Source organism: Moschus berezovskii, chromosome 3 (assembly GCF_049115385.1).
Source record: "Moschus berezovskii isolate FMDL1 chromosome 3, NW_MosBer_1.0, whole genome shotgun sequence".
In the NCBI taxonomy this organism is placed as follows: domain Eukaryota; kingdom Metazoa; phylum Chordata; class Mammalia; order Artiodactyla; family Moschidae; genus Moschus; species Moschus berezovskii.
In genome coordinates, this window is record NC_142462.1 from 88,695,369 (window position 1) to 88,719,438 (window position 24,070).

The window sequence follows — 24,070 nt, forward strand, 5'->3', positions numbered from 1 at the left end:
GTAATGCTCCTAAATGTCTTGTTCTCACTTCCTAAGGACAGTGGGTAATAAGGTGAGGGAATTTTGGCTTCTCTGCTCTCTTTGTTTTCATTTTAACATATAGCTTTTTATTTGTTTCATTTTCTTTAGTCTTTGTCCTTTGTGATATCTTTGGTAGTGAACATTGCTCAGATATGTTTCCAACATAGATGCAATGTGTTTTGAACATTCAGCATGTGCAAATGTGGAGTTAGATGTTGAAATTCATCGTTCTATTTGTCTAGGATTCCATAATAAATCACACTGGGGCCGACCAAGCAGATGTTCTCAAAGAGCAATTTAACTGTCATGTTGACTAGTGTAAATTTATTCTTGGACCAGACGTGCACCACCTTCTTAGAGCAAGAACTGGATATACTTATTGGCAATCTAACCTGTATTGAACTGTCTGGGGTCCTTTAAGGAGTTCTAATTGTAGATGCATGAGAGTCTTCTTCCAGGCCCTGTGGAAACGTGAGTCTGCACTTTTCCACAGGGAAGTGTGTGTACATACACACAGATTCACCCACACACATACTGACTTGACAATCCAAGAGGAAAAGTCATTCAAAGCCCTGGATGATCTAAGTTCTCTGCAAAGGAGCAGGTGGTCTGGCCCTTCAGTACGCTGCAGAAGCAAAAATAAGCCAGGCTGCATGCATTCATGATCACATTTGTGCATGACTTTCCTCTGCTTGGTTGCCCAGGACACACTCTGTACCGTGTGGTGCTCACTTAGAAAGTGTTCATTTCCTTGGGTGTGTGTACAGTGGTCTCAGAAAAAGTGTGACAGGTTCCACGGAAATGACCTGTGTCCAGAGCCCCTTCTGACAGCACTGCAGTTCCACCTGGGACCATAGCCGTGTGCACCAGAGTGTACGTAGTCCTCTCTCCCTGCTCATGGGCTGCGGTCAGGCTCCAGTTGCTAACACCAGAGAGAGGGCTACAGAAGAACAGAAGTGAGGCCAGGCCACGAGCCTAGGTCATCACACTGTTCGCTTTGTAACTTTGGGCAGTCACTGAACTTCTCTGAACATCACTTTTCTTATCTCTCCGAAAAGGATTCAACTGTTTGTCCACCGGGGCACCAGTGGAATTTTAGATGGGCCAGGGCCAGGTTGTGCGGACTGCTCAATGTAAGCCAGAGTGCTCCCAAACATAGACACAGTGAGCTGTCCCCATGGTCAGGGGCCCCTGGAGGGGGGGGTCTTTTCCTAAGAACCTAGTGGACTAGATTAAGTTCCCAAGAGCTACAGAATAGGCTTGCCAAGTCCACTTCGTTGGGGTTAGGGAAACCTGGCTTGATTATCCTAGTGCAAGGCCAGGTGCACACCGGGGACTGGAAGATGCCTGTGACTTCCCCAGAGACTCCTTGCTGTCTATGGCAGAAACTAAGTGACTGAAGTCTTCCTTCCCACAACTGCTTTGACATATTTGGCATATATCCCCCTACTTGTAGTTTTACCAACCAAGAAAATGTAGAAGGAATGGACAGAGATTACAGAGCTTGGGGAACCAACCCTGAACCGTAAAGAGGGACTGGTTGGAGGGGAGGTAACATGTGTTCCTGGCATATATATCCCGAGGACTAAAGCATTTATACTAATAACCACTAATACTCTCCAAGCCAATTAATTACTACCTATTATTCAGGTCTTTTTGAACTTTGTGTGCTTTCAGGGCTTCACTACTAATTTCCACAACAATCCTTAGGATAAACAAATTGTCCCCACTTTCTGGATAAGGAAACTGAGGTTTAGAGTGGCTGAGTAATTTGCCCAAAGGCTCAAGTCATGGAGGTGGGGTGGGACCTGAGGAAATGTGACGCAGAGTTGGCATCGGGGGAGGGATTCCATGGCTACTACATCACACCTGGCTTCCCCTGCTGTCCATTGCCCTCCACGGTACATCTGCCTACTGGCCCATCCATCATCACTGAGCTCAAGGGAGGCCACCTCCATTCACTAGAAAATAGTTCTTCTCGTCCCACCCACTGAGAATCCCGCAGGACTTGATCTGCGTGATTGCTCATTGTCTGCTCCCTGGCCTTGACCTTCTAGGTAACATTTATTTCCTTTTCTTCTTGACCCCACAGACATCTCAGCCAAGCCCTGGTGGTCAGTCTTCATGCAGCAGCCAACAGTCCCCCATCAGCAACTATTCCAACAGTGGGCTCGAGCTTCCTCTGACCGACGGAGGTGGTGTGGGCGACCTCAGTGCCATCGATGAAACCCCAATCATGGACTCGACCATTTCCACTGCAACCACAGCCCTCGCTTTGCAAGCCAGGAGGAACCCAGCAGGGACCAAATGGATGGAGCACGTCAAACTAGAAAGGCTCAAACAAGTGAATGGAATGCTTCCACGACTGAACCCCATTCTACCCCCTAAAGCCCCTGCAGTCTCTCCTCTCATAGGAAACGGTGAGTTCCAGCCAGACCTCATGTCTGCTCAGGCTTTTCTGTTCTTTCGGAGGCAGCCAGAGCACTGTGCGGACCCAGGTCCTTGGGTTTTCTGTTTGCTTGTTTCCCCACCAGCCCTAAAATGATGCTGGAACTATGCATATTGGTGTAACCTTTCTGGAGAGCCCATATTTTATTGGGTTAGCCAAAAAGTTCTTTCAAGTTTTTCTGTAAGATAATATAGGGGGGGGGGGAAACCAATTAACTTTTTTGGCCAACCCAATAAAAGCAGACAGTAAGAGGATTATACTGGAATGAAAAGTAAAACTGTGCGTGATTCATATTCTGATGGTGAAATCATCACTATTAGATCAGAGTAAGGAAATCTTAGCTGCAGAGGCATCCAGAGTTAGCCCCTGTCTCTGATTTCCACAGTCTACAGCCAGCAGGTAAACAGTCACTTTGACCAATGTTGGCCCAGTTCAGAGAAAGGGAAGCCACTTCTGCCACTGTCAGCCCCTAGTCTGTGTTTCTGAGATTACACTCAGTACCTGGAGCAGAGCCCAAGTGTGAACTCCCTCACCCCGCCATCTCAAGTGCCTTACACATGCATAGGATGTCGGAGGAAGCCCTGAGAATGGGTATGAGACCCTCAGAATGCCTTCTGCCCTTGGACTTCCCGTAACTTAAGCACTGTATCTACACCCTGTGGTTCTTCACTTTACACCTGCGAAGGAGCTTGACTCATCCAGGGAGTTGTTACTGCTTTGTTTAAGCCAGGGAATTCACCACTGTAGCCTGCCACCTGCTCACCCACCCCCTTACTTCATCTCTGGCCCTTTGGCACTGCAGGGCAGGGGTGGGTCACCGTGACCAGACCACCTGGCCCCAGAAACCAAAGAGAGTCACTGTTTGCTGACACCTGTGTTGTCATCCCGAGATGAACCCGTGTCTCCCATGCTGTCTCTGCAGGCACGCAGCCCAGTACCAGCTGCAGTCTGGGCGGGCCCATGCCCCTCCTCCCGAACAGAAGCGACCTGTCTGGGGTGGACATCACCATGTTGAACATGCTTAACCGGAGGGACAGCAGCACCAGCACTGTCAGCTCTGCCTACCTGAGCAGCCGCCGCTCCTCCGGCATCTCCCCCTGCTTCTCCAGCCGCAGGTCCAGCGAGGCGTCCCAGGCCGAGGGGCGACCCCAGAACGTGAGCGTGGCCGACTCTTACGACCCCATCTCCACCGACGCCTCTCGCAGGTCCAGCGAGGCCAGCCAGGGCGAAGGTCTGCCCAGCCTGCTCAGCCTCACTCCCGCCCAGCAGTACCGCCTGAAAGCCAAGTACGCCGCCGCCACAGGTGGCCCCCCGCCCACCCCGCTGCCCAACATGGAGAGGATGAGCCTCAAGACCCGGATGGCCCTGCTGGGAGACGGCCGGGAGCCGGCGGGGGCCCTGCCTCCCGTGCATCCTCCCCGCAGATGCAGCGACGGCGGGGCCCACGGTTACGGCCGGCGCCCACTGCTGCCCCAGGATGCGCTGGGCAACGGCGTGAGAAGAGCCAGCGACCCAGTGAGGACGGTTTCTGAGAGCCTCTCTCTGCCCCGGGTGCAGCGGTTCAACAGCCTTAACAGCTTCAACCCCCCGGTGTTGCCTCCCTCCCTGGAAAAGCGCAGCCTCGTGCTTCAGAACTACACGCGGCCCGATGGGGGCCAGGCCCGCCACTTCCACTCCTCTCCCTGTCCCCCAAGCATCACTGAGAATGTCACCCTGGAGTCCCTGACCATGGATGCCGACGTGAGCCTGAACGATGAGGACCTTCTGCCCGATGACGTGGTGCAGTATTTAAATTCCCAGAACCCAGCCGGGTACGAGCAGCACTTCCCAGGCACCTTCTCTGATGACAGCAAAGTGCCCCACGGCTTGGGGAGTGGACCCGGGGACTTTGACCCACTGGGGCTGCCCGACAGCCACGCCAGCCACACCGGCAGCCAGCAGTACCGCGGCCTGGAGCAGCCCTGCCCTGATGCCAGTAAATCCGACCTGCCCATTCAGTGGAACGAAGTCAGCTCGGGCAGCGCTGACCTGTCCTCCTCCAAGCTGAAATGCGGCCAGCGGTCCATGGGGCAGCAGGCCCGGGCCTTCGGGTCGTACAGCCACATGGGTGTTCACCCACAGAATCCCTTGAGGAGTGGGGCTGGCCCAGCTGGGGGGTATCTGACCCTCGGGGAGCATGCCAGCTCCTTCGGGGGCCCGGAACACTTAGTGAGCCACGGTGGCGGAGCTGGCACCAACGGGAATGCCTTCCACGAACCACCCTATAAGGCCCAGCAGTATGGGAACTGCCTCGCCAGGCAGCCTGGTGCCCCCGGCTTACTCGATGGGGCGTGCGGCCCAGGGATCCAGGCGGCAAAGCTGAAAAGCATCACCATGCAAGGCAGCGGGAGCCATCTGGATTTTGGCCTGTCGGTGGCGCCGAATGAGTCAACCGGCAGCACGGTGAATGGCATGCCCACCCCAGACCCCACAGGGCAGGGGTACCTGGCGCAGCAGCTCCTCGGTGACAGCACACACCACCAGGGGTCAGGCCGCTCCGGGCAGAACCTGCTGGGGCAGGCCAGTGCTACCTCACACATCTATCAAGGGCCAGAGAGCAGCCTGCCCGGGCCTCCCAGCATCTGCGTGCAGCCACCAAGCGTGGCAGCCGTCAGGGGCTACCAGCCATGTGCTGTCTACGGGGGCGGCCGGCGCCAGGCTGGGCCGAGGGGTGGTCTCGCTCTGCAGCCAGGACAGCTCAGTGACCCGAGTCAGACCTGCAGGGTGAATGGCATCAAGATGGAGATGCCAGGACAGCCCCATCAGCTCTGTTCGAATATGCAGAGTTACTCTGGTCAGTTCTATGACCAAACCGTTGGCTTCAGTCAGCAAGACATGAAAACTGGTTCCTTCTCCATGTCAGAAGCCAACTGCCTGCTCCAGGGGGCCGGCGCCGAAAACTCTGAATTACTCTCCCCAGGTGCTAACCAGGTGACAAGCACAGTTGACAGCCTCGACAGCCATGACCTGGAAGGGGTGCAGATTGATTTCGACGCTATCATAGACGACGGGGACCACGCCAGCCTGATGTCAGGAGCCCTGAGCCCAAGCATCATTCAGAACCTTTCTCATAGCTCCTCCCGACTCAACACGCCGCGAGCCGCCCTCCCGTTTCCGCCTCTGTCTTTGAGTACCACCAACATGGCAATCGGGGACATGAGCTCTCTGCTGACCTCCCTCGCGGAAGAAAGCAAATTCCTTGCGGTTATGCAGTAAGCATTAGGGGAAAAAAACCGACTGCCAAGAGACCTGAAACTTTAGGAGTTTAAAAGATTAAATTGACCCTTTTTTGTTTGGCTGAGTTTTTTTAGTTCTGTATGTATTTTAGCGATCTCATCTCACCTAACTGGGATGTGTTTCAAGTATATTCCTTTTATGGAAAAGGACTCTGAAAAACCCTAAAGTATTCTAGGGAGAAACTGTCTTCCATTTCAGTTTTGAATCAGTATTGTTACACTCAAAACATCCTCTTTAAAAAAAAAGAAAACTGTAAGCCTGTTCCTCCCTCCCCCCACCTTTTTTTTTTTTTAGTAAACTGGTGTAAATGGTGATGCGCGGGTTCTTCTTTTCAGAGAGAGGGCAAGTGAAAGGATTTGACGTGTCTCTCCGTTATCCCAAGGAACTAGGAAGTTGGTGTGCTTGTGACTAAGGGGTTACACGTCCAGCGTTCTTCCATTTTCCTTTACATAGGCTCAGTGTTTGTTTTTGTGTTTTCTTTCGTTTTTGAATTCCCACACTGGGCTCAGGAGTCGGAAGTTGGAGAGTGAGTCTGGGAATCTCTGTGGGTGTACTTGTAGAGAAGTGACAGGCTTTTGAGAAGCTCCCAGCCCCCGTTCAGTTTGGGGCATACTTCTGACAGATACACATGAGTGGAAATTCAGGGCTCTTGTGCAGGAAATTGTTTGCCCACGGTTGGGGTTTAAAATTCTTCCTGTCCATACGTGTGCTGCGGACAGGAAGGTGGGTACATCTATAGTCAGTTCTCAGTTATGGACCCTGCCTCCCCCTCTCTGTCTGTCCATGAATGTTCAGTGCTGTTCCAGGGAGAGACAGGGAAGAGTGTGGGGTGACGCCCAGACACACTATTTCATCTGTTCTGGTAAGAAGGTAGATATGTTATAGGTTAAGACTATGGCATAGAATTTGGGAAATATTTGTGGGTTGGCATATTTGTTGATTAGTTCCATCTCTCGCCCCATTTTCATAGATTACAGAATAACTGAGAATTGATTATATCTAGTTTTGAGTATATAGGTACTTAATCCCACAGCTGGCTATGTCATCAACAATATATTAATTCCACTATCGCAAAAGAGTATTTCTATTTTAAATGCCCTATTTTAGTTGACTTATGAAATTTGGTAGTAAAAGAAAAGCTCACAGACCAAGATATTTGGAATAAATTGCTTCAAACACTTTCAGTATTTAGAAACACTAAGGGCACAGTTTCATAGCTGTGTGGATGCATTTTAACACTATTACATAATGCACCCATTCAAGAAGTTAAGTCTTCTATGCAGTTTGTCCTTAATGTGGACTTAAGCTAGACTCTCAGATGAAAAGGTTTAAAAACGTAAAAAGTGCAGCTACTCCCCATGTGCACAGTTGCTACACATAAAAGACATACCACGTGTGTGCTGGGTGTGTGGGCTATCCAGCATTCTACTTTTAAAAAATATGTAAACTATGAAAATACAACATCAGCACCTCAGTCGACATGTTGTATTCTGTCCCATGGATCTCGGAGTTAGAGTTATCCAAAGTGATTCATGAGTCCTTTATGTGTTTTTCCCCTTTCTGCCATTTAAATTAGCAGTAGACAAAAATCAAATAAAAGTATGAGATAATAGAATATTAGGAGCAGCTCATTTTTCTCAGGTTTATGTTCTCTTATTTGGACCAAGAATCTCACGTGGGGTAAAATTCCCCTCTGAATTTTAGACTTTTGGGACTTGAGCTAAGACAGTTGGGTTTGCTTTCAACTAGATGAAAGCAGAGGGGTGTTGAGGTTCTCCTGCTGTTCCCCATGTGTGGCACCTTCTTTTAAATCAAAGGAAGCATCCACTTTGGAACGGAGCCCCAAATCAAAAGACAAGTAGTGATCTGAGCTGGGAGAGCTGAGTCTGTATCACAGTTCAGTGGAAAAATCGAGGCCTTTTCTGTATTCTTCAAACGGGTCATGATCTGGTCACAAAATCGGCAGTCCAGTTCCCTGAATCTCGTATCTAGGTGAACTCAAAGCCCCAAGGTCCTGGTCTGAGCTCGCCTGCTCTTGTGGCTTAACCCCATTCCTGTCTTCCCCCTCCTGCACCGAGAGCCCTTCCCCACAAGTCCTTGGATGTGCCCTGCATTTCTCAGTTACCATATTTCCCGGATCACCTTCGCCGGGCGGGGAAGGGTGGGTGGAGACTGAGATGAGCATGGTTGTCACCTTGCGCCCTTGTTTTTTCCTTTGCTTTCTGGTGATTCTCCTGGTTGTCCCCTATCTTTTTCTTTCCATACTTTGTTTTCCTTGTTCTGGCCTTCAGATTTGCAGAAGACCCACTCACCTTTCAGCTCAGTATTTGGTTTCTCTCAGTATGAAAATCTCAGAAGAATGGAGGAGAGGAGAGGTGGGAGAGGAAAGTGTCCTCTTGACTTTGAATGTGATGGTCTGTTGAGATAGTCAGTGAAGAAGATCTTTTGGGGCCACTTCCAAGTGTTCTGTCTGGACATGGATTTCTGTACACTTAGAATCTCCTGTGATGGGACCCATCCCCAACCTCCAGTCTTCCCTCCACTTCTCTTGTCCCTTGCACTTGGGGAGATAACACCAACTCACTAGGGTCATACCCTGCTTTTTAATGCAGGCTCGTACACGGTACTTTTGTTTAGCACCTGTGTTAAACATGTTTTTCCTTGTCAATCCATTTTGTTTTCTTCTCTAAAGAACTGATCAGACCGCCCCTGCTTTTCACACATTGGCTCACACTCTTGAGCCACAGAGTTTTGATTCTTGCGATGTATGTGCCTTATTTTATGTTAATGTCGTCAAAGCAAGGGACCAGTTGGTGTTGCCCAATCAGGGCTTGAGGCTGTGTGCTTGCCACCAGCCAAGAGGACCCGATTGTAGCAGAGTCTGAGCTGTCTCGTAACCTGACTTCCCATGTTGTTTTGAATGCATAGGAGGATGTTCTCTTCTGACAAGTTACTGTTGTGTATCCTGCAAACGTGTAAGATAAAATACAAGTTCATTGTTTTCACCTTTTTTAGATTTTTAAAAAAATAAAATGTGTAACCCTTTTTTTAAAAGAAACATGTGTAAATACATTTAAGTATTGTAGGCATAGTGTTTGGACGTGGCCGGCCCCAGGCCTTCCTCGGATCAGCCTGCAGCCTGTGCGATGCCCTCCACGCCCACCTCAAGCCCGGGGCTGCAGCCCCCCCAACAGATGGACTCTACTTCTGCTTTCACAACCACTTAGTCTTTTTATAACAAAGAAAAGGAACAATGTTTCTTACAATGTCAATAAAAAAACTCTTTGTACTGAAATGTTTCCTAGGTAGTTTATTTAATTCATAGTTGAATGGAGAGGGGGCTTTCTTTAGAAAAATCCAGAACCTGCATTTACTCAGACTACCCCCCTGATTTACACACACACACACACAAGCTTAGTCTGAGACCCAGACTCCTCATCCCTCTCCGAGTGGTGTGTGAGGGGTACCTGGGAGGCATGCCAGTTGTAACGTGGGCCACTTTTCTTACTTTTATCTCTTGGCCAAACTCTTAATAGGAAGGACGTGAATAGGTTTAACATTTCACAACTTGTCCCTCTTTTATATATCATCCTGTTATTCGGAGATACTCTAACACACCTTAACAGAAAATCTGACGTGGTAAAAGCTTACTATTATGTGGCTTTTAATAACTGATACCAGACAGAAACAGAAGCTATTTTTCTTATTTGTCTTTTCTCCAAGTCATTATAAAAGACTCCAAAAGGGTCTCTTCCTCTTTCTCAGTAGCATTAGGTATCTTTTGAACTACCAGGCAAAGGCACTGGTTGTTTTAGGAAGGACAGGTGATCCTGGTTGTCAATATCATAGGGCTACAAGGATGGGTCAACCTTCATGCACATGTGCTCAGATGCACACACACACACACACACACACACCCTCACTGTGCTCAGATGCACACACACACACACCCTCACAGCACCTGTCCCAGGGAACCGCTTGTCCCAGGGGTAGTGAATATATCGCGCACACACACACACAGACCCTCACAGCACCTGTCCCAGGGAACCGCTTGTCCCGGGGGTAGTGAATATATCGCTCCCTGACCTCTAGCAGCGATTGTCCAGTCATAAGGATGCTTCACTCTTTCCTCATTCACACGGGAGAATTTCCTCTCATAAATTCAAAATTCTTTGCTTTCATAACTAGATCCTTCACATAAAATGTCCAAATGTGTCCAGAAAAAAATAGGGGAAAAAACAGGAACTTATGCCCTTTCTTAGGTTTAAATTGTCTTCTCACAAAGATGCATGCTATATAGTAAGTCAAAATTAAAAAAAAAAATAAGAGAAATGAGGCTAACAAAAAGGAAAAATTGGAAATGAGATATTCCCAGAAATGAGGCGCATGACAAACTCCTGTAAGTTCGTGTGAACAGGATTCCGGTACCACTAACAGCTTTGTTTAAAAGACTCCTCCTGTCAAAGAGATGTGAAGGAGGCAGTTTGAGGTAAAATAGCAGAGCTGCAATCCATTTGGTATTTCATGAGGATTTATATTAAGTAAGTTGGTTCAAAGATGTTATGTATTATCCAGATAAGCCTATGACAGGAGAATGCTAGTTTAAGATGGAAAATTTAACCAAGTGCCAAAACGTCTTATTCATCCCTTTTTCCTCCATGACTTTCTCTATTTTCTTGGCAGTTTTTCCCCTTTGGTTAGTAAAAAAAATTCAACTGAGTAAATTTGAAAATCAAAATTGCTGTATTAAACTGTTCATGAATGGAGCAGCGTTTCATCTCGGAAGCAGAGATTCCAAGGTGTGTGCAAAATGGAGGGCTTCTATGGAGCAAAGGGTGGGACAGGAAAGTCATTCATAAGAGAAAAATGAAAAGTTCACTGGAGGAAGGTGAGAGTTTGGATAATGAAAGCTCCTCATTGGCTGAGCTGTATTTCCATCAGCTGGGTTTGTTGATGGGCAGGAAGAAAATCTGCCTTCTTTCTATTGGTGTAGTAAGGCTGTTGTACCTCCTGTCTGGAAGTATAAGGTAGCCTCTTCCTGTTGGGATCTGTGATTGACGTTTTCACGTTTGGAGCAATTGACAAGAAGTGGTAGCCTTCCCTATTCCAATTTTTGTTGGGGTTTCCTTTTTATTAATTTTCACAGGCCTTACTTTCTAGTATATTCACTATTCCAAAACCAATCTGAGCTCATATCTCCTTTAATGTTAGCTTCCTTAAATTTTCATTTTGCCAACCTACACCCAGTTTAGCCTTCTCCACCTAGTTATCTAAACTCCTCACTATTTTTAAGAATAGTAATAGAATCTAGAATAGAATCTGGTTTTAGGCTTCTTTTTTCTTTACATACATTTTTTTGACCCATACAGAGGCACGGAATCTTAGGTTCTACACATTTTTTCACCTGTCCCTGAATCTTCTGCTGCCTCTCTTGCTGCATCCAACCTTCCTGAAGGCCCAGTGGTAGGTTAGGATGGTCTCTGCCCTCATAGAACTACTCATGGGTTATCTGGGGTTGTAAGACAAGAGTTATATTAACTCAACAGCACTGCCTGTACATCTAATATCCCACTCAGAGTCCTTGATAGGAACTAGAGATGGAAAGATGTATAAAGCTGTGGGTCCATAGGCTTGTATACCAGTGGGAGAGACAGACATGTAACCACAGAATACAACAGTATGCCGTAACAAGACATTCAAGGGCAGGTTCAGTTTGGGGCATTATCCAACTGAGGTCCTTATAGCGGGGCTTCTCAACCTTGACATCATTGACATATGGAACCTGATGTTCTTCATAGTGGGTGTCCATCTCATGTCCCGTAGGATGCTCAGTGACTAGTTGCCAGTACCACCCCACAGGTTGTAACAGTCAAAAATGTGTCTGGACATACCTACGTGTCCCTTGGACATAAAACTGTTCCATATTGAGATGCTCCAGTTTAAGTAGTGAAAATACAAGGAGAGACATGCTGTAGACAGGGGCCCAGAAGAAAGATTCCAGTGTAGACTCGGACTTGGGAGTCTTTGGCACACAGGTGACAGAAGCAGCAAAGAGTAAAGCGCCAGTAACAGGCTCGGGTGCAGAAAGAGAGGAAGACTAAACATGAGCCCCAAGGAACACTGGCCGCGCGGACCAAGAGACGGAGGGCACAGGTGAGGCAGGCTGAAGAGAGAAGGGTAGGCAGAGAGACTGCGCACTCGAAGCAGGGAGACACCTTCCCGGAGCCCAAGACTGTAGAGTGCAATGTGTAGGTCTGGGAAAACGTGAGCTGAAAACTACCCGTTATGAGTCAGGAGACCCCGGAGGTTGTGGGGGAGCACTTATCACTGGGGTGGTGAGAACAGATACGGGCTCATGACAGTTAAGAAACCAATGACACACGACACAGAGGGGAAGGTGGTGACGTCTTTCAAGTAGCCTGTGCCACGTCATCATCCCCGATGCCATCAGAGTTAGAACACACATGGTTCCATGTTCTCACGAAGAAAAAGCAAGCAATGAAGCTGTGGCATGACGCTTCCTATCCTCTAAGAGACACGTTCCAATTTGAGGTGTGACGGTCACCTCAGAGAATGTGAAATACATTATTTCCAAGGGAAAGAGGCTGGAGAGGTAGAAAATTGTATTTTCTTACTGTTGTCCTTACTTTCTTCCATTTTTTTTCCTTTTCTTCCCTCCCATCTTCTCTTCCTTCCTTCTTTAATAATAGAGGCTTGATCATCCAATAAGAAAGAGGCAGGGGAGAGGAGGCGCTTGATGTTACAGTGGTCAGAACAAACATCACGGGGACCAGCCGGATCACAGGATGGATGGATGACTCTCCGGAGAAATGAGGGATGGAGGGAAGGATGGGGACAGGCGTAGACAGACGCAAGGAATAGATATGGGAGACAGAGAGGCTGAGGGAACTCAAAAGTGACTTAGACCTGGGAAGACACAGAGCACTCTGGCTTGTGTCAGGAAGGCCAGTGACCTTGAACTGGGCTTTGAGAATGCATGGAGGCTGAGGAGGGGAGTGGAGGTTAGGGAGGAAGAGCATGAAGCCATGTGAGCTTCCCAAGTTCATCCCCGCCGCTCCAGCTCCACGGGATCCAGATTAGATTGATCAGGAGTAAGACTCAACTGGGAGATTATTGGGATTTTAGGGGGGAAAGTAAGGTAATATCTTTTGGCAGTGATGGTGGAAGGCATGTGGAAGGGAAGGGAGTGGAGGCAGTGTGCCCTTGGACCCACACAAGGATGGCCCAGAGCTGCTGCGTATTAGGGAAGCAGGAGAGGGGGCAAGAGGGTGCCCCCAACAATTTTCTTCCCATCCCTCAGGAGGTGGGGTCCAGCCCAGCCCTTCAAAGGCAGAACAAGCCCCAGGGACTAGGGATGCTGGGGCTTGGGGGGGTGAGGGGGTGGGCCGGGCACTGATACCTAGGGTACTTTCCATCACTGGCTCTTCACCAAGCAAGCAAGAAATTTTATGTGGAATTTTTAGCCAATGGTGCATTTTTTTTCAATTACAGGACTATTTTAATAAAGCAACTGTGCTTCCTAGCTCTTACCTCCATTTCCCACCTACCATAGCTCTGCAAGGCTCAGCTTACACCTCGCCTCTTGATTCTAATTTACCTTCTGCTAGAGCCTTTCCTGGAGAAGGAAATGGCAACCCACTCCAGTGTTCTTGCCTGGAGAATCCCAGGGACGGGGGAGCCTGGTGGGCTTCCATCTATGGGGTCACACAGAGTTGGACACGACTGAAGTGACTTAGCAGCAGAGCCTTTCCAGGCCAGGGCTCCGTGAGAAGTGTGAGGTGGCCTGGCAAGCCGGCAGGCCGAGCTGGAGGGAGCACCAGCAGCCCTGGAGAGCCAGCCAGCCTTGCCTCAGGCTGGCCTCTTGGGAGAGAAGCCCGCTGCTGCCCTGGTCTGCAGCCACCATCAGGCTGGGGCAGGAAGCCGGGTGGAACGGCTCTGCCCTCTTCCTGAGCTGCTTCTGTAGGATCAGCCTTCTTACTCAAGCTCTAGCTGAAGAAAGATTCCTCAGCCACTCCAACTAGAAGCAGCTAAAACCCCCAGATTGTCCCTACTCTTTATAAAAGCTGTAGAGTTAACACGAGAGCTTCTGATGCTGGTTGTAAAGGGGCATCACAGGCTCTCCACACCTGAAGCATCTGAACCACATCTGAACCATCCCCCCCCCAAAAAAAGATGCATTTGGTAGTATTTTTGACCCAGTGCATCACTCCTGGTGTTCTGCTAATTCCCTGACTACCAGTTGGAGGGCTTATGAAACAGTCGTTAAGATTCTCTGAGATCAGGGGGACGGCAGGCTGCAGAGGACCCCACAGACTGCTCTTTCATTGCTGGGCCTGCCTCTGAGTCCCTCTGCTCCTGCAAGGACTCCAAGGAGATGGGAAAGGGACGGCTCACCCCTGCAAGAAACACCACGGGACTCCAGATCAGTGATCTTGCCCCGCAGCTGTGAAGCCTCCTGCACTCAGAAATTCTCCGGCCGATGTGATCCTTGCTTAGCAGTTGGACCGCAGCTCCTCCCAGCTGGCAGGCGCAGGCCTGCAGCCTTCAGGGCTTGTGAGGGCCAAATGCAATGCGGAGGTGTGATTCACCGAGTTCCCAGAGGCAAGGGACGCGGCCAGCTGGCAGAGGATTACTGAACAGCTAGGCCAAGGAATTCCATCGCTGTTTGGATGGAGACAAGCAACTAGCTACCTCACTTCTCCTCCTCCCCCACTGAGGCATGGAGATGAAGGCCAGCCAGGACTTGGGGGGAAGAGGGAAGGAACCAGACCGCTTCATTGACTATCAAGATAAGGCTCTGTGGCAGCGTCCCCAGGGAGTCAAGGCAAGAGATTTCTGCCTTTTCATCTGAAGATGATTCTGGCGCCCACCAGTGTTTCCCCAGAACACACCTAGATGCATTGCCCAGAGGTGATTTTTTAATAAGCATCAAACTTGTTAGGCAAGAAATGGAATACTGGGTAACAAACAAACAAGCCCAGTGTACACTCAAATCAAGGGTTGTCTAGTCTCCTGAATAGGAGATTTCTTCCCCTGCAGCTATTCCAGGCTCTCTGTGTGTCTCTTGTTTCGGTTTAGTTGCTCAGTTGTGTATGACTCTTTCACGACCCCATGGACTATAGCCTTCCAAGCTCCTCTGTCCATGGGATTGTCCAGGCAAGAATACTGAAGTGGGTTGCCATTTCCTTCTCCAGAGGATCTTCCCGACCCAGAGACCAAACCTTTGTCTCTTGCATTGGCAGGCAGATTTTTACCCCTGAGTCACCAGGAAAGCCTTCTGTGGGTGTCTGCTGCTGCTGTTGCTAAGTCGCTTCAGTCGTGTCTGACTCTGTGCGACCCCACAGACGGCAGACCACCAGGCTCTGCTGTCCCTGGGATTCCTCAGGCAAGAACACTGGAGTGGGTTGCCATTTCCTTCTCCACTGCGTGAAAGTGAAAAGTGACAGTGAAGTCGCTCAGTCGTGTTCGACTCTTAGCGACCCCATGGACTGCACCCATGGGATTTTCCAGGCAAGAGTACTGGAGTCTACCAGTAACAAATCTATTGCACAGCCATTCTTAACCCAACTTAAGAATCTGGCTGCTCCATGAACCCAGGCCTCCGGACACCTCCCATTTGATCTACATCCTTCCACAGATGAAGTCATGAACCATCACCATAAGGATTTTCCCTGAAGTTCATGAAAACCCAGCCAATCTCCCTCCACCTAAAGCTTAGATTCCTGCATCCTTAGAATTGAGGTAACATGTGACTGGATAATCCTTTATCATCCATCTCTGCACTACCCACGGAGCAAGCAAACAACACTCTCTCTCTGAGTTCCAAGGCTGTTTGGAGAAGAACAGAATGTCCCACTGACTTTGAAGACAGGAGATCAGGGAGCAGCCTTTCCTTGGGTTGCCTTGACCCGGCTGTCTTCACTGGCTGTGCAGTTTTAGACGATTTACTATCACCCTCCACTGTTCCGACTGAAAGGCCGACAGCTTCCAACACAGCGGCCTTCCAGCTTGTTGGAAAGGTGTTTTGAGGCGCTCCTAAATCATGTGGGCTTAACCTTCAGCCAAAAGGAAGATTTTCGAAAATAAGCTGATTTCAATCCGTCCTTGCTGGCCTTGTGCAGTCGGATTCCAGCTTCATTCAGACACAGGGTTTCCCCTTCAAGGAAGAAGTAGGAAGAGGGTTCCAGGAACCGCGCGGAGTGGGGGCGGCTGCGGTGGGAGAGGTGGACTCCACCCACAGCTGGTATCTTGCTAGTGAGTTCTGGCCCCTCCCCCAGGTCGTGACGTTAGCGCAGAACCCACGAGTGAAGACTTAATCTTCCGTAAGACGCCACCCCCTACCAACTTCAGAAGTCAGCCATCAGTTCAAGGGGGTATCAGGTCATCACCAGCACTTCTGAATGACTAGCTACAAGTTCAGGGGTTCCTGTAACCTCTCAGGTTGGTAATTCTCTAGAATGACTCACAACTCAAGAAAGTGCTATACTTCTGTTTACAGTTTTATTATGAAGGATGCAAGTCAGGACTAGATTGAGGACTATGAGAGTATCCAGAACACAGAGATTCCGTGCTCCCCATGCGTGGAGTCAGGACCTGTCACCTTCTGGGCACATCCATGTGGCCACCATCAAGAAGTTCCACTGAGCCTTGGTGCCCAGAGGTTTTATCAGGGTTCCATCACATAGGCATAACTGATAAAGTCACTGTGATTCAGCACAATCTCCAGCGCCATCTACTCCTCAGAAGTCAGGCTGGTTCAAAGTCTTCCCCTCTAGTCACATGGTTGGTTCCTCTGGTGACCAGCTCCCAGCCCTAAAGTCATTTTGGGGCCACCAAGAATCACCTCAACAACATACACTCAGGTGTGACCCCAGAGGCTCCTGAGTAACAAAAGCATTGCTATCACTGGGGAATTCCAAGGACTTAAATCTCACCCAGATCTTCATTTGGGCTTCCCTGGTGGCTCAGACAGTAAAGAATCTGCCTGCGATGCAGGAGACCCAAGTCCGATCCCTGGGTGGGAAGGTACCTGGAGAAGGGAATGGCCCGCACTCCGGTGTTCTCGCCTGGAGAGTCAGCATGAATATAGGAGCCTGGCGGGCTACGGCCCATGGGGTCATAAGAGAGAGCTTCTCCTTGGAAAACCCAGGAGGAAAGAAAGCTATGAGGTCCCAACTCAGCTGAGAAGAGGTGCCCCCTCAGCTGGCATGGGGACATAGGGCCAGCACCCCCTCGCTAGTGAGATGTGCTTCTCTGAGCATCTGTGGTCCCATCTACAGATGTGGCCTAGTTATTTATGTCTAACCCAGAGCTGTATTTATGTCTGCCTCAGAGCTGTCCTGAAGAGGGCTTCGTATGCTGGATAGAACATACTTGGCATATGCAGGAGCCAGCGAGCATTCAATGGACATGTTTGTCTTATGGTTATCTTTTTCTTCACTCGGGCAATAATTCCACATGATTGGAGTGCAGAAAAAGGAAATCTGATATATATAGGAAGATGAAGGCCCCCAAAGCCAGAGGTCTTAAGTCCTTACTCACCAACCAGCCTGCCCGCTTGTCAACTCTTGCCTCACAAAGCAGACAGACGTGCGCACCTCAGAGGTAAGAACTGAACACTTAAAAGATGTTTCCATTCATACCAACCTCATAGGAATCAAGTCCAAAGAAGCAAATACTGAAGCTGATATTTTACCCAAACATCCAAGGTATAGTAGGTTCCAGACCTTCTCTGCTCTCCACCACAGCAGGGCAACAGGAGCCATACCTCCTTATCCTATGGTGAGATCAGAGCTCAGAGACAATCCCCGTGGAGCCTCTCCAAGCACTGTGCCAACTTCATCCTCACCTACTTCTCTGCAGTAGTTTTGAAAGCAGAGGATCATATCTTCACACTTGTTTTATTACTCTTTGTTCTTTGGATGCTTCGAGTATTTAGAAATTAAGATAAACTGCCTTCTATAGAATTCAAGAATATGACCCAGTGGTCAGTCTGGAGATCAGAAACATATTCTGGTTCTATAAAGACAGTCACTTTGGATATTTTCGTGTGTCTACTCCCAGGCTTTTGGGTGATGCATTTGTTTCCAATAACATTTGCTTTCTTTTTATAAAATGAAGAGATATGCTGTGTGGAAAATAGAAAAAAATTAGAAGGAAAAAAAAAGTCAGCTGTCATTCAACCACCCAGAAATAACTGCTGTTAACTTTTAGTGATTTAGTTCTGGTTCTTCCTTATACAGGTAATATTTCGTTATGAGCATTTTTCCATGTCATTAAAAATTCTATCAAAATATGTGGATGTGGGCCAGGGAATGGAAAGACAGGTGATAGGGGCGGGGTCAGGAGATAGGACCATTGCTTCCACGCTGAGGCCTTCCTACTGCTTGACTGCAGGCTAGCCACATCCTTTCTTTCCTTGAGCCTGTGTATCTGTAAGTAGATTTTTGCACTCAGCGTAAGATACAGAAGAGGTAGACAAAAAGCTGCTATGTCCATGCCTCTTCACTTATTCAGATCCTATAGCACACAAGGATTAGAAAATGCTCACTGAATTTCCTGTGTACTAATCTTTCAGGGTGTTCATCGGAAGGACTGATGCTAAAGCTGAAGCTGCAATACTTTGGCCACCTCATGCGACGAGTTGACTCACTGGAAAAGACTCTGATGCTGGGAAAGGTTGGGGGCGGGAGGAGAAGGGGACGACCGAGAATGAGATGGCTGGATGGCATCACCGACTCTGTGGACATGAGTTTGGGTGAACTCGGGAGTTGGTGATGGACAGGGAGGCCTGGCGTGCTGTGATTCATGGGGTCGCGGAGAGTCGGACACGACTGAGCGACTGAACTGAACTGAACTGAATCTTTCAGAACCTCCAGCAGGCCACGGTGCATGTGTGAAACCACAGTGCAGAACCTGATTGGCTGTGCGGGTGTCGGCTGCAGAAGCATCGGCAAGAAAGGCTAGGGATGCGCTGATGGCAAAGGACCGCATCGTCTCAGCAGCTGGAAGCAGTCACCTACAGTTTCGCCCTTGCTGCCTGAGCTCTGTTCACTGTCACACGCACCTCCCTACATGGGCTTCCAAAGGTTCTGGCAGGGCAAGGGATATGCACCCCTGGGTGTGGCGGTGGTGGAGGGAAGCGGATGTGAGGACCCAGTGGCCAAGGTTCCCAGGAATAGCAGACTGCTGGAGGGTCCCAAGGGACAGCGTGTTGGATGCTCCTGAACCCTCCACGCTGCCTTCTGGCTGGAGTTTTAAGCCTTACTGCTGAGGACCAGAGGGGCTGATGAGACCCAGGGGAGGGATGCCAGGGGGTGTGGAACTTGAGTACGTGATGAGGGACTTCTGATGGAGACACTTTTAACAGGATCTGCGGATAGGTTCTCCAGAGAGTTGCTCATCCATGTCTCACATTCCAGCCAGCATCCCATGCTTCCTTGTGCATTTCAGCATCGCCTGCCCCCACCTCATCCCTCATCCCTATCCCCTCCTTGACCCCCCACTGCATTCTTTACTTGGAATCATGCGCAGTGTCTGCGTGTTAACCAACAACTGCCTCAAGGTGGCCCTCAGGCCCACATGCTAACCCTCAGGAGCTGTTGGTTCATTGCCAGGCTTGGGTTCACTGCACTCTACCCTGGGCATTGGAACAGACAAGCAGAGGCCTGGGGACTTCCAGAACTAGCCACCCAGAGAGTCAAGGCCAGTGTCTACTGAATACTTACTAGTACTGATGTGTCCAAAAGAGAACAAAAGATAACCCCTATCTTATGGACCTCATGGTTCAGAAGGAAGGAAAGAAAAGCATGCGATCCTTCCAGGAGGGGATAACATGTATTGTAAAACCAGAGGCCTAGGGGTGCTGAGGAGTGACACCCCTTTCCCAGTCTAAGGGCTCAGGATCTTAGGGAGAGCTTCTAGGGGAAGATGGGTACTCAAGGGCCCAGAACAAGTGAAGCTCAAGAATAAAGGGTTTCATGGGCTTCAAGGGACTGTGGGGAGGCCTGGAGAGGGTACCTGAGGCTTGTAAGGTGGGGAGGGCTGTGGTTTCCTCTCCCCTCCCAATCACAGCAGTGGTTGGGGGGTCAGGTGGTCTGGGGTGACCTGATCCATCCAGACTGAGGGCTCCAGGAATCAGTGGGCTCCAGCCTATTCAGAGAGAGGCTCCACCCCTAACCTCGGGGGCCTGCAGAGCACTTATCCTTATGGTGGCAGCATCACCAGCGCCATCTGTATCTCTGTCCTTCATGTGGGAAATGTCAGGGAAGGGGTTTCCTTTCTCCTGTAGATCAACTTGGGGTGGTGGGACCCAGGGGCTGCAGCAAGGCCACCAGTGTCCAAAAACCCTTGGTTACAACATGCTGGGGCTTCAGGTAGGTCAATGGAGTATCAGGTGACAGTGATCCATCCCAGGTGGCCATATGGGTGGTGCACTGGTGACAGGGATCCATGATGAGAACGTGTTCTCTCTCAGGAAGACTGGTTCTAAGAGCTTGAGTGTTGCTAAAAAGGATGTGAACTCTCTCTCCCCATCTTCCTGCTATTCTTTTTTAAAGGAACTTTTATTAGAATATAGATGATTTACAAAATGTTGCAATAGCTTCTCCTGTAAAGTGAATCAGTTATACATATACATATCCACTCTTTTTTAGGTTCTTTTCCCATGTAGGTCATTACAGAGTACTGAGTAGAGTTCCCTGTGCTATACAGTATGTCCTTATTAGTTATCTAATTCAAATATAATAGTGTGTATATGTTAATACCAGTCTCCCAATTTATCCTTCGCTCCCCATTTTCCCTGGTAACCATAAGCTTTTTCGTTTTTTTTTTTTTTTTACACCTGTGACTTTATTTCTATCTTGTAAATTCATTTGTACCATTTTCATGCATCTTTTCCAGTGGACTGGCTCTGATGATGGCTAGGAGAAGACCATGGCTCACGGCATCCAGGTTCTTAGTGCAAAGCTCCTGTCACCTGAAATGACTGATTTGTTTTTAGTCACAGTTCAGGCATTCCTGAGGAGGGTCTAGGAACTACTCAGCCAGGTTAGAAGCTGTGTTTGTCTTTGCCAAGGGTGAGGGACAAAATCACTGGATGAGAACTATTGGAAATATTCCCTGTGCACGGGTTGTGGGGGGATGGGCTGCAGACTGGTCCCTCTCATTTCTCTGGAAATGAGAACCCAACTCCTTCCACCTGTTTCTGATGGGGTGTCCATGGGACTTGCTTCATGGGAGCGGACAGGGTATTGCCATGAAGGGGTCTTATCTCACATTTCTTAATATGTTTTCATCCTTCAGTTCTCCAGAGTTTTAATGCCTCCAATAGCAGGACTCTTAAGTTATAGTATTTATTTAGAGACCGCACAAAAAGCTGCATTTCTTTGTGTTTCTGGAGTTCCTGGCTAGGGGCATTCAACAAAGCTGACGGATAGCTACTACATCCACAGACTCTATGACAAACCTGAAATTTTAAGGAAGAATCTTGATTGCTCACAATAATCCTATTATTCTCTCCACCGTTTTAAAAACAAAGAAAGGAAGAGAAGTGAAGTTTCCATTCAGTCAGCAAGTGCGGAACGGGCGTTTCAAGCCTCATCTCCATGCTTCTGGTGGGGGGATCCAGATGAGTGACAGTCAGAGAGTAGCACTGAGGTTAGAGGCAGGGAATGTGTCAGTTCACTCGGAGGTGGGCATTTGTGGTCCCCACTGCCTATGTTAGCTGTGGGGACTTTGGCATGTGGACATTACCGTGCCTTAGTGTCCTCACCCTTGAAACAAGAAGGTACGGGACTGAGCATTCTGAGTCAGTGAGAAGCAGGCAAGCCAAGTCCTCTATGATGCTGGCGGCACCAGGCAAACTGTGTGTGTTAATATTCCAGGTGTCAGGGAAAGGTTCCAAGGATACAAGTGAAGGTTGCGATGGGCAGGTATCCTTTCAGAAGATGAAGAGGTGGCGGAGGAAGTTACAGGAATCGATGTGAGATGGGTTGTGGACCCCGTGGGTGGGGGCGGCCAACAGACAAGTCTGGCCAGAAATGGGGGTGGGCGTAGGGGATTGATAAGAGCAAAGCCTCAGGGCCAAGACACTGGATGAAGGAACGTGGGCTTGGTCCTGAGGATCAGAACTGAAGGGAGGTAGCAGATAAGCTGGGAGGTGTTCTTCCAGGAGACCATGCAGGAAAAAGAGGAAGGAGGCAGAGGAAGACGGTGGTACTCAGTCTAGAAGTCATCCGTTTGGGAATGAGGAAGCCCCACATACAAGGAGAACAGGCTGGCCTTAGGGAGTTTATGGACAGTGAAAAGGTCTGTTGTACCACAATGGCAAGAGAAAAATTCCTGATCCTCTGTTGCTATCTCTAGCTCCCCATGTCCATGAGAGAAAAGAAGGTGAGGTGTGTTTCCAGAACACCCAGTCATCAGTTGTTCGGCCGCTAAGTTGCATCTGACTCTTTGTGACCCCATGGACTGCAGCACATGCCAGGCTTCCCTGTCCTTCACTATCTACCAGAATTTGCTCAGTGATGCTATCTAACCATCTCATCCTCTGCCACCCTCCTCCTTTTGCCTTCAATCTTTCCCAGCATCAAGGTCTTTCCCAATGAATCACCTCTTTGCAAAAGGTGGCCAAAACTTCAGCTTCAGCATCAGTCCTTCTGGTAAATATTCAGGGTTGATTTCCTTGAGGACTGACTGGTTTGATCTCCTTGCAGTCCAAGGGACTCTCAAGAGGGTCAGTCTGTGTCTTAGACACAAATTCTAAAATTTGACCACCACTTTTCTCCCTCTCTGTGCACTCCCTTCACCACATATTCGGAGACCCCCCCACTCCAACCTCCCCAGGGACACGGCCAACCTGAAGGGCATTATAACGTGGCTTCTCAGCATAGCTGGAATGGCTCAGTCCTTCCATCCCGTGCTGCTACTGCCACCCCGTGGTAGAATCAAGAATTACACCTGTTTCTCCGTCCCAGTTTGGAGCCATCAAGCCTACCTCCACAACTGACCTCTGAGCTAATAGGAAAAGAATAAGTGGGCCCAACACACAGGAAATGTTACCCTCTTAGAAAGTACGATGTAAGGATTGAATATTAGGTGAAAGTCAGTATCTTTGGAAGTGGGGGTCTTCGTTCAAATGTGCTTGGGATTCTCGATTTTCTCAATATGAAACTGATTTACTATAAAGCAGATCACCAGCAAGGACCTACTGTATAGCACAGGGAACTGTATTCAATATTTTGTACTAATTTACAAGGGAAAAGAATCAGAAAAAGAGAATATACATATCTGAATCACTTTGCTATACAACCGAAAATAACACCACATTGTAAATCAGCTACACTTCAATTAAAAAAAAAAAGTTAAAATAACTTATTTAGAGAGACATCTCTCTTGCTGCTGCCATGGCTCCCTTTCATCAGAACCAAAGACACGGCTTTTGATTTTTGCTAAATATAGGAGGAGGGCTGCCTGGACTGCTTGGATGGAGAGGTGGAGGTGACGTGGTAAGAGCACCCCACTGCAGACTACACCTGCGCGCAGTCTGAAGAGACCATCCAGCCACGTGAGCCAGGACAAATCTCAGCCTCTCTGTTGATCTGTTTGCTCATATCCCTGGAGGGATCAAATCCAGCATTTCTCAGAATGTCCTCATTCATTTATGGTTTCCTTTCTTTTTAGAGCTGTGGCTTCATTTTTGGAAGGCATAAACATGATGCCCTCTGTAAAACAGGGTGTGAGCAGGTTTGCGGGGAGCTACAAGTTACACCAAGTGGCGATGAACTTTGGAACAACAGCTACAAGTTCGAATTGCACCCATGGAGAGCAAGGGACTCTGTGTGAGTTATTTAACCTCCTGTGAGCCTCTGTTTCCACATCTGTAAAATGGGGATGCTCGTTATCTAGCAGATGGTTTGTAAGGATCGAACAAAGTGTGTTTTCTCTCTAGTTCACTCACCCCAACCCTTTTAACAAGGTCTTCTTCCCCTTACTCCCAGCGCTGTTTAAACTGTGATCCCTGTATTCATGTCCAGGTAATTTTTTCTATCATGGATGTAAGTGAAATCTGTATACCAGATGGCAACTCTGCCTTTCAAGAGGCAAGAATAAGTTCAGGTCATGGTGGGGACCACAGGTTATGGCGACCAGCACATGTGCCCTAGAGGAAGTGCATGGATGAGGAAATTGAAGGATTTGAAGAGCAGGAAGTAAGAGAGAATAAGGCTAGTGCCCAAGGCTCCCTACCTGTTCTTATAGAGTTAGAGCAGGTGCTCAACGAGGGTGAAGGCAGGGCTCACACAT

The 24,070-nt window shown here is 48.8% G+C and overlaps 1 protein-coding gene across 2 annotated transcripts in view; it reads left to right on the plus strand.

Annotated features, from left to right (window-relative positions):
• GLI3 (GLI family zinc finger 3) overlaps positions 1–9,034 on the plus strand; it is a 323,331-nt gene extending 314,297 nt beyond the window's left edge. For both annotated transcript variants that reach the window (XM_055421143.2, XM_055421144.2), the window contains exons 14-15: positions 2,114–2,441; positions 3,393–9,034. In XM_055421143.2, the coding sequence (XP_055277118.2) occupies positions 2,114–2,441; positions 3,393–5,725 (2,661 nt within the window). In that variant the 3' untranslated portion in view covers positions 5,726–9,034. The remainder of the gene's footprint in view (positions 1–2,113; positions 2,442–3,392) is intronic.
• The last annotated feature ends 15,036 nt before the right edge of the window (positions 9,035–24,070 follow it).